Source organism: Apodemus sylvaticus, chromosome 11 (genome assembly GCF_947179515.1).
Source record: "Apodemus sylvaticus chromosome 11, mApoSyl1.1, whole genome shotgun sequence".
Taxonomy (NCBI): domain Eukaryota; kingdom Metazoa; phylum Chordata; class Mammalia; order Rodentia; family Muridae; genus Apodemus; species Apodemus sylvaticus.
In genome coordinates this window covers 7,038,152-7,050,768 of record NC_067482.1, presented here as the reverse complement: position 1 = coordinate 7,050,768, position 12,617 = coordinate 7,038,152, and the positions used below count along the sequence as shown (strand labels likewise).

At 40.8% G+C, this 12,617-nt stretch overlaps 1 protein-coding gene across 8 annotated transcripts in view; it reads left to right on the top strand.

The window, feature by feature from the left end:
• Arhgap24 (Rho GTPase activating protein 24) overlaps window positions 1-12,617 on the top strand; it is a 413,886-nt gene that overhangs the window by 374,891 nt on the left and 26,378 nt on the right. For 7 of the 8 annotated variants that reach the window (XM_052198149.1, XM_052198151.1, XM_052198152.1 and 4 more), the window contains one exon: window positions 6,574-6,781. In XM_052198149.1, the coding sequence (XP_052054109.1) occupies window positions 6,574-6,781 (208 nt within the window). Of the gene's footprint in view, window positions 1-6,147; window positions 6,429-6,573; window positions 6,782-12,617 lie in introns of those variants that run through there. The other variant, XM_052198156.1, reaches the window with a different exon arrangement.

Below are 12,617 nucleotides of genomic sequence, written 5' to 3'. Positions count from 1 at the left end.
TGATCCCAGCATTTGGGAGGCAGAGGCAGGCGTATTTCTGAGTTTGAGGCCAACCTGGTCTACAGAGTGAGTTCTAGGACAGCCAGGGCAACACAGAGAAACCCTGTCTTGAAAAACAAAAGAACAAACAAAAAACAAAAAAAGTAGTGTCTCATTTACTGTAGCAGCCAGGAGAAACAATGTCTCATCTAATGTAGCAGCTGGGAACTTGGAGGTAAACAATGTGAGCATTAAATATGTGAAGAGGACAAGAAACTTGATTGACTCCCAGATCAAACTTCAGTGAGATGGGAAGAGAAGATAGTTGTGATCAGAAGATAAAGTTAAGATTATGGAGGAGTCAAAGAACATTGAAAGGAACTTGGTTTAGCTCCTTTTAAATCTGTCAGATTTGCAGCCAGTTACAGTTCACAGGGGTTCATACTTGCATACTTGTTTAGTCAGAAGTGGGTTGGGCATAGGGAGAGGGAAGGAGTGCTAAGGGGACCAAGGATTTGAGGCCAGCCTGGGTTTCCTAGCAGGACCTTATCTCAGAAGACGGGGGGAGGGGCTACGAGTTTCAAAAAGGTCAGAATGTGACATGAGTCAACAGGAAAACCAAATGAAGATGACCAAAATCTAGTGACTTAGAAAGTGTTGCTAAGTACAGGACAACAAAAGCTTCATACAGTGACAGGGCAGACGTCAAATGGCAATCGCTTAAACGTGGACAGAGGTGACATGAAGGTAGTCACACCATAGAAGGGATCCATGAGGGAAGTAGACAGCTGTAGGACCCAGAGTGCAGTTTAAGTTTACTAATATTCCTCATGGGTGGAGTCTGACTATCTTTACCCAATCTTGTTCTCTCTGTGGATAGCTGGTTCTCACTCCTCAACCAGAAACCCACGTGAAGGAAGGGGGGTTGGCTCAAAGCGCAGTGGACACACCTTCCTGACACAGAGTTAAGTTCATCTGTACAATCTGCTTTTTCAGTCCAGGGAAGAGTCAGCTCCTGAGAGAGAATCCCAGGGAGTAAGAATACGCCAGTGCCACTCAGATGGGCCAGGGGCAGTATGATTGGGAGTGAATTCTCACTGAGACTCTAAAGTGACTATTTCTAGGTCTCTTCCCATGATTCACACACAGAAAAAAATCTTGATACTAATCTCTTGATTAACGATGCAAGGGCACACATGAGTTTGCTCCATTTTTTGTTAATTTTAATATTTAAAATTGGATTGTTTCCCAAATGAAATTTTAAATCAGCCAGTGTTTCTTCTTCTTCTTCTTCTTCTTCTTCTTCTTCTTCTTCTTCTTCTTCTTCTTCTTCTTCTTCTTCTTCTTCTTCTTCTTCTTCTTTTTCTTCTTCTCTTCCTCCTCCTCCTCCTCCTCCTCCTTCTCCTCCTCCTCCTCTTCCTTCTTCTTCTTCTCCTTCTTCTCTTTCTTCTTTTTCTTCTTCTTCTTCTAATTAATAATAATAACAATAATAATAATAATAATAATAATAATATTTTTCCTATCCGTGATTTCTCTTTCGAAGTTCAATCTTACACAGGAGGTAACTCATACCTAGCATAGGAAGCCAGCGTTGGTCCTTTCTATTCCAGAGCTGCTATACCTATTGGCAGTCTTTACTTTGCAAGACCAGTTCCACCGCAGGAAACTAACATTTCCCCACAGGGACTGCATATCATGTGGGCAGTGTCTATATATGCTTTATCTCTTTTAAATGGTTTATTATCAAGTGTATAAGTTTCTTGTGACAGAAATGAAATCTCTGGGCAAGGTCCTCTCTGAAATGTCAGAGGTCTTTCTCTGTTTTCCCATCTGATTTATATATTCTTGGTGTTCTGAACCCCTCTCTCCTTGCCGTGATGAGAAGGGCTGAGATACGAGAGCTAGGAAATGGAGGGTTTCTTTCCCACACTATTTGTGGCAACTATCCACAGTAAGAAGCATTGGATAAGCAACTGAACCCACGTGACTCTGAGATTCCTCAGCTGTGAACAAATTGGCTTCCCCGTTTCCTAGCTTTGTTACCTTTTGACAAGTTCCTTGGTAAGTCATCCGGAAAACAGCAGTGCGTGCCTCCGGGTCCTGTGAGATTAAATGAGAATGTAGATGAGTGCCTGGTAAAATCCCTGACAGACAGGACTTGCAGATCATCACTCTTCAGAGCAGACTACTGGGCGCACTGGGAGGATTTTCTAATACTTTAAATTATCAGAAACTGCGCATGACTGAAGGTTTACAGAGAATGGTTTGGACAGAGGCATACTTACCTTCTGTCATAGGAGCTGTGACCAAACAAGTTATTGGATCTCTTTGAGACCATTTCCCCACGCACGAAAAGATATAGTAGCCACTCAGCCTGTCTGATGGAAAGGAATGAATGCTTATCAGGGACTTAGTATACGGTGTGTAATAGTGGGATAGGCGTTGAGTTTCTTGCTGTGCTTTCTAAGGAAATTTTTATTTTAATGTAAAGACAAGCCTTCCTGCTCAAACCACTCAAGGAGACACACAGCCATGACAGATTGGCTCTCTCCTTAGCATCTCCTGAACCATAGTCAGAAAGAAGTTCTGAGAACTGGAAGATGTGAGTTTACTGCTGAGCACAACGATTTCCCAAGAGTGTGGTTCACCCTGTGGTGCATATAAGAGTGGAAAGAAAGTGCCTTTCTCAGGCTTTTTTCCTGGATTTGGAAAAAAAGCTTTGACATATACTTACAACTCAGAGTAAAACCTTACAGACACAAAGTTTATTCTTCAATATTGACGCTTTGTATTGAAATGATCTAGCAGCCCCTGGAAACTCTGTTTTTGGAGTTTTGACAGAATAGCATCAAAGCATCAAACTCAACCTTGATTTTCAAAGAAGCTACAAAGAGACCATGTTCTCAACCCATGAAGAACCTGCAAACCTCATCTTTAACACAGTAGACAATCTCCCAGGTGATCACACCAGTGGGCTAAGAGTCTATTGTGTTGCAACTTATAAAAAATGACAGGCTAATGGTTCAATTGTCCTTTAACAAAGGGAGACTTGTTTTTCTCATGTTTAAAATCTTCCTGGAGGAAGGTCCTGCTAGTGTGTGAGGTTTAGCACTTTATCCCAGCATCTCTGTTTTTCATTCAGCCCAGGCCCTGTAATTGTGCCCAGTGATCAAAGCCAACTCTTCCAAAGACTGGTATGGTATCCACTTTAAGAGAGAAATGATATTCCATGACAGCAGTAACAGAATAATTATGTGAACAGGTAAAGTAGCTAGCAATAAATTTAGCCAGAGAGGTAATGGATCTCCACAATGAAAACTATGAAATAATGAGGAAAGAAAAGTTTTATTTGTTTATTTATTTATTTATTTATTTATTATTTATAACTCCAGATTTTATTCCCCTCTCACTACACTTTCCAACTGTTTCACATCTCATACCTCCTCCCTGCCCCCTGTCTCCATGAGGATTTCCCCACTCCCCCTACCCCACCATACCTCTAAACTCCCTGGGGCCTCCAGTCTCTTAAGAGTTAGGTGCATCTTCTCTGACTAACCCCAGACCCCTCAGTCCTCTGCTGTATATGTGTTGGGGACCTCATATCAGCTAGTGTATACTACCCGGTTGGTGGTTCATTCAGACACACCTCAGGAAGAGGGCATCAGATCCTATTACAGATGGTTGTGAGCCACCATGTGGTTGCTGGGAATTGAACTCAGGGCTTCTGGAAGAGCAGTCAGTGCTCTTAATGGCTGAGCCATCTCTCCAGCCCTAGAAAGGAAGTTTTAAAGACAAACAGGATAGTACTTGTTCATAGATCCGTAGGCATGACACAGATATGTCCATGCTCCTAAAGTGATCCAACCCACTCAGTTTCTTCACAGAACTAAACAGAAGCCAATTCTAACATTTATAGCGAGCCACCCAAGAACAACAAAACCTCGGCTTTCAACAGCCATCTTAAACAAAGTAGAAGGATTACACTGCCCAGGTTCAGATCAAGTCTGCAGCAGTCAAAGAAAACAGTATTGTCTGGCAAAACTGGATATTCAAGTATGCAGAGAATTAAACCTGATCCTTATATCTAACCAGCTACAAAAATTAATCATAGACTGAACCAAAGACTTAAATCTAGTACTGTACTTTGTGAAACTACAAGAAGAAAACACAAGGAAACACTTAAGGACATTAGAAGGGAAATAGTTTTTTTTTTTTTTTCTGTTTAAGATATTTAAAGCACAAAGAACAAACCCAAAAGATAGAAAAATGCAGTTGCATCAAACCACGAAGATTTATGTAGGAGAGAAACAGCAGGATAAGAAGAGGAGCCGGCAGGATGGGAGGGAAGGTTTGCAGAGGATGCATTCAGAAAGGTGATAGACACATACTCAGAAAAAGGCATTGCAAAATAAATCACCAGATTTTCAAAGTGGGTTAAACCCTATAGAGACAGTTCTAAAAAGAGGACTAAATTACCAGTGGGTATTTGTAAAAGGGCTCAATATCATTAGTTATCAGGAGAATGCAAAGCAAAACCACAATGAGCTATCGCTTCACTCCAGTAAGAATGCTTGTATCAAAAGTCTACAAGAGGACAAGTGAGTGCTGGCCAAAATGGAGGGAAAGCGCAACCCTTGCACAGGTCGGTGTGGCTGTTATTTAGCACAAACATTATGGTAATCCTGTGCTTTCTCAAGAAGTTAAAAATACAACCACCATAGGCTCTACCAATCATACACACACACACACACACACACACACACACATACATCCAAAAGAAATTAGCATGTTAGCCTACCCATGTTTATTGTAGTGCTGTATACCATAGTGAAACCTCCAATGTCCATCAACTAGTCAAAATGAAGAGTTTGGTAACTAACTATAGAAAGGAATGCTGTTCAGTCACAAAGCACGAAATCCTGCCCTTTGCAAAAAGATGGATGAAATTGGAAATAATTAAGTTAGGTGAAACAAAATGACACAGACAATCCAATATCACAGACTATCATTATGTGTAAAATGCAGAAGTGCTGCTCTCTTAGATGTCAAGAGTAGGGTGCTGGGTACCAGTAGCTGAAAAGACTGGACAGGAGGAAGTGATGGAGAGGCTGCTGAACCACACTGAGTTATGGCCAGGGAGGAGCAAGATGTCTGCTATGCCAGTGAGCGTAGGTGACAGTCACCTGTTTAAAAAACATCAAGAAACAAAACAACAACATCAACAACAACAACAGCAACAAAACCAGAATTAGCTTAGTGGAACAAGCCTTTAATCCCAGCCCTTGGGAGGGTGAGGCAGGTGATCTCTGAGTTGAAGAGGAACCTGGTCTCCAGGGTGTGTTCCAAAGAAAGAAAAGAAAAACAGCAACAACAAAACAAAAACAAAAAATACACAAAAAACACACAAAAAACACAAAAAATAAGAAAATTAATGCTTACATCATAAAAAGCACGACAATTGTTTAGGAGAATGTACACATTTATTTAAACATTGAATAGTCCATGCACGCATTAAAATATACAGTGCCCATTAAATATGCATACTTTTTTTTAAAACATATATCAGTTTTTTTAAAAATCCATTGATGATTTTAATGTCTGAGGAGCAAACCAGATCCTATCTCTCCACCTCCTGTAGTTATTACTGGTAATTCTTGATCCCTTGGTAGTTTAACTCATTGGTTCCTGTAGTCAGTACCAGTTCCCTCGCTGCCCAGTGTTGGTTACCTTCTTTTGATATCTGTGCCTGACCCTCCCCAACTTCCAGATCCTTACACAAGCCAAAAAGAGGAGGGGGTTAACAGAGATGTCTAGCTAGAATTCCAGAAGAGCTTCTCAACTCTTCCCAGGCTGTGACCCTGCTACACAGAAGTAGAGAGGCATTTTATTTCCTGGCTTCTAAAATAGAAATGTCAAGAGAAAGCAGGCGTGTGAATGGTTGCTGAATTATTAAACAGTGTTTGCCACACCATTATCCAGGAACAGCTTGCTCTAAATTCTACAAAGGAAGCCCCATCCCCCTGTCACCTGCTGCCGTCTCCACTGCCCCTGAAAATGCCACTTCCTGTTTTTCTAAAGCAAGTATGTGAACTCCATTTGTGCTAGGTTTGATACCACGTATAGAATCGCTTTGTGTGTTGGTGCCATTTCTACCGGGGCTAAGAATACACTCAACAGCAAGATGTTTTATCACGTGGAATGTGATGATTCTGCACTATGATTCTGCAAATAAATTATATAACAGATGGGAGCAAAGCCGGCTGTTGTTGTTATCAGATCTTTGAGTTAGTAGCTGCTGAATAAGGCTTCTTGGGCCTTGCACAGTTTCCATGAGTAACATTTGCTTTTCTAACCCCTTTATGAAACTCGGGAGTTTTCAGCTTCATTTTTATCCAAGCCTAGACTATCCCAGGAAGAGGTAGCCAAAGGAAACCCCGGGGATCCATTGGGTGAGTTTCTGTGGTGAGTCTGGTGGTACATCAGCAGGAAATAGAAAACATCAGATACTCGCCACCATTCCAACCCGGGTCCTTTGCAATGAGTTTGAAAAGAAAACAGCAATGAATTTTTTTCCGTGATCTCTTTTTGTTCCAGGTATTTTTGGACAGAAACTGGAAGACACAGTCCGGTATGAGAAGAGATACGGGAACCGGCTGGCGCCCATGCTGGTGGAGCAATGTGTGGACTTCATCCGACAGCGGGGCCTGAAGGAAGAGGGCCTCTTCCGACTGCCTGGCCAGGCGAACCTCGTCAAGGAGCTCCAGGATGCGTTTGACTGTGGAGAGAAGCCCTCCTTCGACAGGTATGCTGGGCAGGCCGCAGCTTGACTGACCGTCCTTCAGGAGACACTCAGCCTGGGCAAAGGGAAGCTGTGGGCTGAGTGTCTGATGACTGATGTGGTGGATATGCAGAGAATAGATCATTAGATTTGGCAACAGGATTTTGAATTAATTTTACTAAGTAACAGAGGAACATTTGTAGCAATTTTCGTGTTGGTCCTAGCTGTTGGCTTTGCATCATCTTAAAGCTATTACTCAGTCTTGACCTCCATACTAGAATTCAAATTATATTAATCTTTGGTTTGGAGAAAGTAACTCACTTGGACGTCTTTTAGAAAGTTCTTTATTCAGTCTTCAAAAAGTGATAAATGGAGATACAGAGGTTGACAATGTAGTTTAAATTATTTTAGCAGTAGTATTATATATAAGAATCCACATATCTCTGCCTTAGTCTGGAACTTATTCATAAAGTCACAAGGAGTACCACATTGTGAAATTTGAAAACTAGTAAAACTTCTAGACATGAAGCTATTAAGTATCTCTGAGAGTCCACTGTTGTTGATATTTTGTTGAAGATCCCTGGCAGTCTTTCATTGTTGATATTTGTTGACACTTGGTGAATGGTTTCCTTCTTTCACTTAAAAATTTAATAGAAAAATAATATTTTGTCTTACTATCATTATGTGGCAGAAACTTTTACACTCCGAAAATGGCTTCCGGGCAGCTAGGATGAGGGTCTTAAAGCCCATACCCACAGTGACACGCCTACTCCAACGGGGCCATACCTTCTAGTCGTGCCTCTCCCTGGGCTGAGCATATACAAATCATCATAAGTACCTTCTTTAACCACTCCAAAACCTCACAGTAGTGTGACTGGACACAGCTCTCCAGGATAGACACGAGAAGAGACGCCGACATTCTGTGGTGAAGGAAGCAGCACTGAGAGTGTGTTCACACCAAGAATACAGACATGTTCGCTGCACCACCCAGTCCTGCCAGCAGAGCTCTAGGTGATGATAACCCCCAGCATGTTTTGGGGCATAAACTTAGTATCAATATCGATGAGTACATGTTGCCACAGTCCTCCTAAGACTGACTAAACTGAGATTTAAAATGAGTTGGGTTTTTTTTAAAGATTTATTTTTAATTTTGTGTATACATGTGTGTGTGTGTAATAGAATATACGCACATGAGTTCAGGTACATGAGAAGTCCAAAAGAACATGGAGTTGGGTTACAGGTAGTCATGATCCATTCAACATGGCGGCTGCAAACCAGACCTGGGCTTCTGTAAAAGCAGGGTGTGCCCTTAAGTCACCAACTTCAATACGAAATTGTCTATTATTGATTTTTATAATAGTAAGTCTATCCCCTCAAGAAATGATTAATGAAATAATGGTTCACTTGATACAATAAAATATTGTATAGACCCCAACATTTGGAGGAATGATAATTTTATACTAACGTGCTTCCTTAAGTTTCTCTCTCTGCACAATGTCTGAGATAAATAACTTCAAAGGAAGGTTGATCTGGCTCTCACCTTAGAGGTATCATGTTGATATTTGGTCTTTTTTATGCATATTTTAATGCTAAATACCACCCCCAAGCCCTGGTTGCCCCAGGGAATAGAAAATCCACAAGAAGACCCAAGTGACACTTGCCCCCTCCCCAAGTTATCCCTAATTGGTGATAAAGATATCTATAGCCTATAGCTGGGCAGAGTTGAGCTAGGTGGGGGTTCCTGGGCTTGGGGTCTCAGGGGAACCATGAGGTGGAGAGAGAGACTGTCAAGAGAGCAGAAGATGCTATGGGGTAAACATTTTCAAATCATGTCCTTGAGCATGGCCAACTGCAGTTAATAGCAGCCCAGGCAGAACATGGCGAGTTAGAACCTGAGGTTACTGATAGGAAGTAGATATAACCCAACTCTAGTGCTGATTAAGGCTTATTATTAACATAAAAGGTGTGTTGTCTTTTATCTGGGAACTGAATGGTTAAAGACAGGATAGAACACACACACACACACACACACACACACACACACCAGATTCAGAATAACTACTTTCTACATCTGTGCCAATCTGTGACAGGTTGGTGCCTTGTAAGCCTGAGATAAGCATGTGATGAAAGAGGGGTAGGGTGGAGCACAGCTGTCCATCTAGGGCTAAGACAGAAATACAGACAGACAGAGAAACACACACATACAGAGAGAGAGGGACAGAGACAGAGACAGACAGACAGAGACAGAGAAACAGAAAGAGAAAGAAAGAAAGAAAGAAAGAAAGAAAGAAAGAAAGAAAGAAAGAAAGAAAGAAAGAAAGAAAGAAAGAAAGAAAGAAAGAAAGAAAGAAAGATAGATAAGGAGTGAGCTGAGTTTTCTGTTTCTTTCACAGGCACAATCCCAATTATGAAGTTTCCCACTAGTGCCTACTATCCAAAATTTACATGGCCTCCAAATAATGGCATTTGGAGGTGTATGTCTCCAATTCAAAAAAATGCACATAATAACAAATGAAAGAATAAATCAAGATCACCTATTTGACTGAAATCCTTCCTCTTTATAAGAGTTTTATAGATAACTTATAAAACTTTACATGAGAAATATTAACTGTGAAGATAAATAAGTGACTTCAACACTACCAGAGGACAGATCTCAATACTGTCCGTGTGCTGTGTCTAGGGTGGTCTGTGTCTTCCTCTACACCCTGAAGATGGGCAGTGGCTGCTTAGAGAGTGATAGCCACACCATACAAATAGCAACTCAGCTCTGGTGTTAGCATTGAATTACTGAGTAACCTGACACCATAGAGCGCTGTAGAAAAGAACAACTCCCTCTGCAATAAACTTCATAAGAAAATAATACGTTTTATGCCCCTTTCATATGTCTTATATGGGCTTTACACATATGTAAAGTAGGATGTTCTTGAAAATAATATGGCCATGACATGAGGATTAATATTACTCATCACCCTGATGGGGTTTAGAGTCATCATGGAAACAGAGCTCTGGACATGTGAATGATGCATGAGTTTATAGATTAGGGCAGGAAGAAGACTTACCTAAGTATGGATGGAATCGTTCTCTGGCCAGGGAACCAAGCACAAAGGACAAGGAGAGAGCAAGCTGCTTCCTGACAATGAATGTGGACAGAGAGTGACCCGCCACTTCATTTTCCTGCCCGGTGCCACCCTGTCCATGATAGACTACTCTCCAGCTGTGAGCCGAAACAAATCCTTCCTCTAGTTCAATTTATTGGATATTTTCTTGCAGCCAAATATCTAATGTCATGGGCTTTTGTCCATTAGTCCTTACTCTAAATCCTTGCTAATATGGGAGACTAGAGGGATATTCTATATAATGTAGGGCACACCTGTGCCCTATAGCAAGTGATCTCCAAACTTAGTTCTTGCCAGCTATTGGCTTACAGTGAAAAACTGTATAACTTTTATATAAAATACCATCTTTTGCAAAAGGTACTTGTTATTCTGTGAAGCACATTATGTGTAAGCAGACTGAAAAAATATAAGACACTATATTACCATGAGGATCTATGTTTTGTGAAGTCTTTAGAAGTTTTAGGCAGGACTCTTAAAGCCACACGTGACATTTTGAGTTCAAGTTTGTTGTATAATTTTGCTCACATGGTACCAAATTCTAGCTAGATACCATGATGGGTAGCTCACTGTATCCCCAGCTACATGGCGTACCAAGTTGAATGTGGTGGTGGGGAGAGAATTGTTAAAACACTAGTATCTTCAAATTCTCCTTTTGTGCAGTGCTTGTCAGAATTAACCCATCTCAGGTCATAGTGTTGGTTGTGATTTAGTGTAGCTGTGGCACATGAGAGCTTTAATAAATAAGTCAGATGCCTAAGATAGTGTGGCCAGAGTCATTGATGGCTGGTGGGACAGCATGCCTGCTCCTGTATGCTTGGGGCTTCTCCCTCCCGCCAATGCCAGGACTCCTCTTCCGAGTAAATCACAAGGACAAGGCGCATAATTAGACAGAGTAGTATCCACTGGCCATTGTTAGGCAAAAACAAATAAAGGCCTACTCAGATTAAAAAGGAAATAAAAAAATGAATTTACTTCTTGATAGAAGCATGGAAGTGTAGCTGTGGGATCAATTATCCACAGTCACCTTGGGAGACAATGTGAAATAGTCATTCATCTACCAGGTATGTCTAGATACCTTCTGTCTTAGGCATTGCCCTGGGTGGAAATGACAGACAGGATCCATCCTCTTCTCCAGTTTTTATTTCCAGTGGCAGAAGACAATCCACAACAAATATGTATATATTTAGAAATGGTGATAAAGGTGTGGGAGTTCATATATGTGAAAATTTATAGATGCAGCTAATTTTAGAAAGAAGCGAGGAATTCCCAAATCTGTCATATGCTCTGGACATGAAATAACAAGGGGCAACACGTGTATAGCCAAATATGACTGTGAGCTGCCCTGCTGGGGAAACAGAGTTCCACAATTGCCAGAGGGAGCCACTTATAGATAGAGACTATTTTCCAACTTGAGCATTCTGCCTCATTGACCCTTGAAGTTAACTGGGTGGATCTGGTATTTTACATATAGAAGTCTTTTCAGGCTGCATTAAGAGGTGAAGAGACTTGTTTGGGAACATATATAATTTTAAATTAATTTATACCAGTCCCCCCCAAAAAATAATAGAGTAAGGGCGTGTGTGTGCTTGTATGCAGGCTTGTGTTTGAAAACCTTTCTCATAATGTATTCAGCAAATAAGAGAGCAAAATGAAAATTGCAGAAACTTAACCTGTGTTCATCAGGGTTCTCTAAAGGAACAGCATCGTTATAATGAATATGTGTTAAAGGGATTTGTTAGACTGGCTTACAGGATGAGGCCCAGGTAGTCTGCAATGGCTGTCTCACACTTGAAAAATTGTGGATCTTGTAGATGTTCAGTCATTGAGGCTGAGTGTTCTAGTCTGACCCTGACACCCTGAAGGATTCCCAGAGAGCTGCCAGCCTTCAGCCTACATTGGAATCCTGAAGAAGTAGGTTGCTTCTAAGATTAGTGAAGGACTACTGCAGCTGTAGAGTAGATGGGCTTACCCACAAGACTGAAGACAAGCCAGCAAAGTTCCCTTCTATCTCCTTTTAATTGGCTTCAATCAGAGGCTGCTCGGGTTGGGTGTGGTTCTTCCTACTTCAAACAATCCAATTGCTGGAGCCCCTCACTGGCCAGCACAGCTGCTCAGGGTTTAGCTGTTTCCAGATTCAGTCAGGCTGATAACCAGGATTCGCCATCATGGCAGGATATTAAATTAATATTTTAAAAACTAAACAAAGAAATGTCTTCCCCAGGGTGTTATAATTATTATTGTTTTTAAAAGAGTTAATGGAATTTAATTTCCACCCTGGTCAGTAAAGCTATGTTTGTTAAAAACTGGAAAGAAGATCTGAAAGTTACTCTTCACCAATAATCTATATTTATTATACTAAAACTCTGCTAAACCCTGACATTTGATTTTTAAAGTAGTTTTTCTAATGGAAGTTAAGACATTAACATTTTGACAAGAAATGTTATCAAATTTTAATTTAAATGCAGTTAAAGTTACATTTATCTCATAACATTTTGCATAAGATTTAGAATATTGAAGAATAAAAGAGAGATTGATATTTCAGAATTCAATAATCCAATGATCTCTTGGTACAGCTAGCATACAGCTTCAGCAAGCACTTAGACCTACAAATACGGATCATCAGGATTTAGATACGCAGAGTACTGGAATCACGGTTTTTGAAACTTTGTAACATGGCACTGTGAACACTTTGGTTTGTCACTACGTGATTTTCAAAACATAATCTCAACAACTACACAGCACTT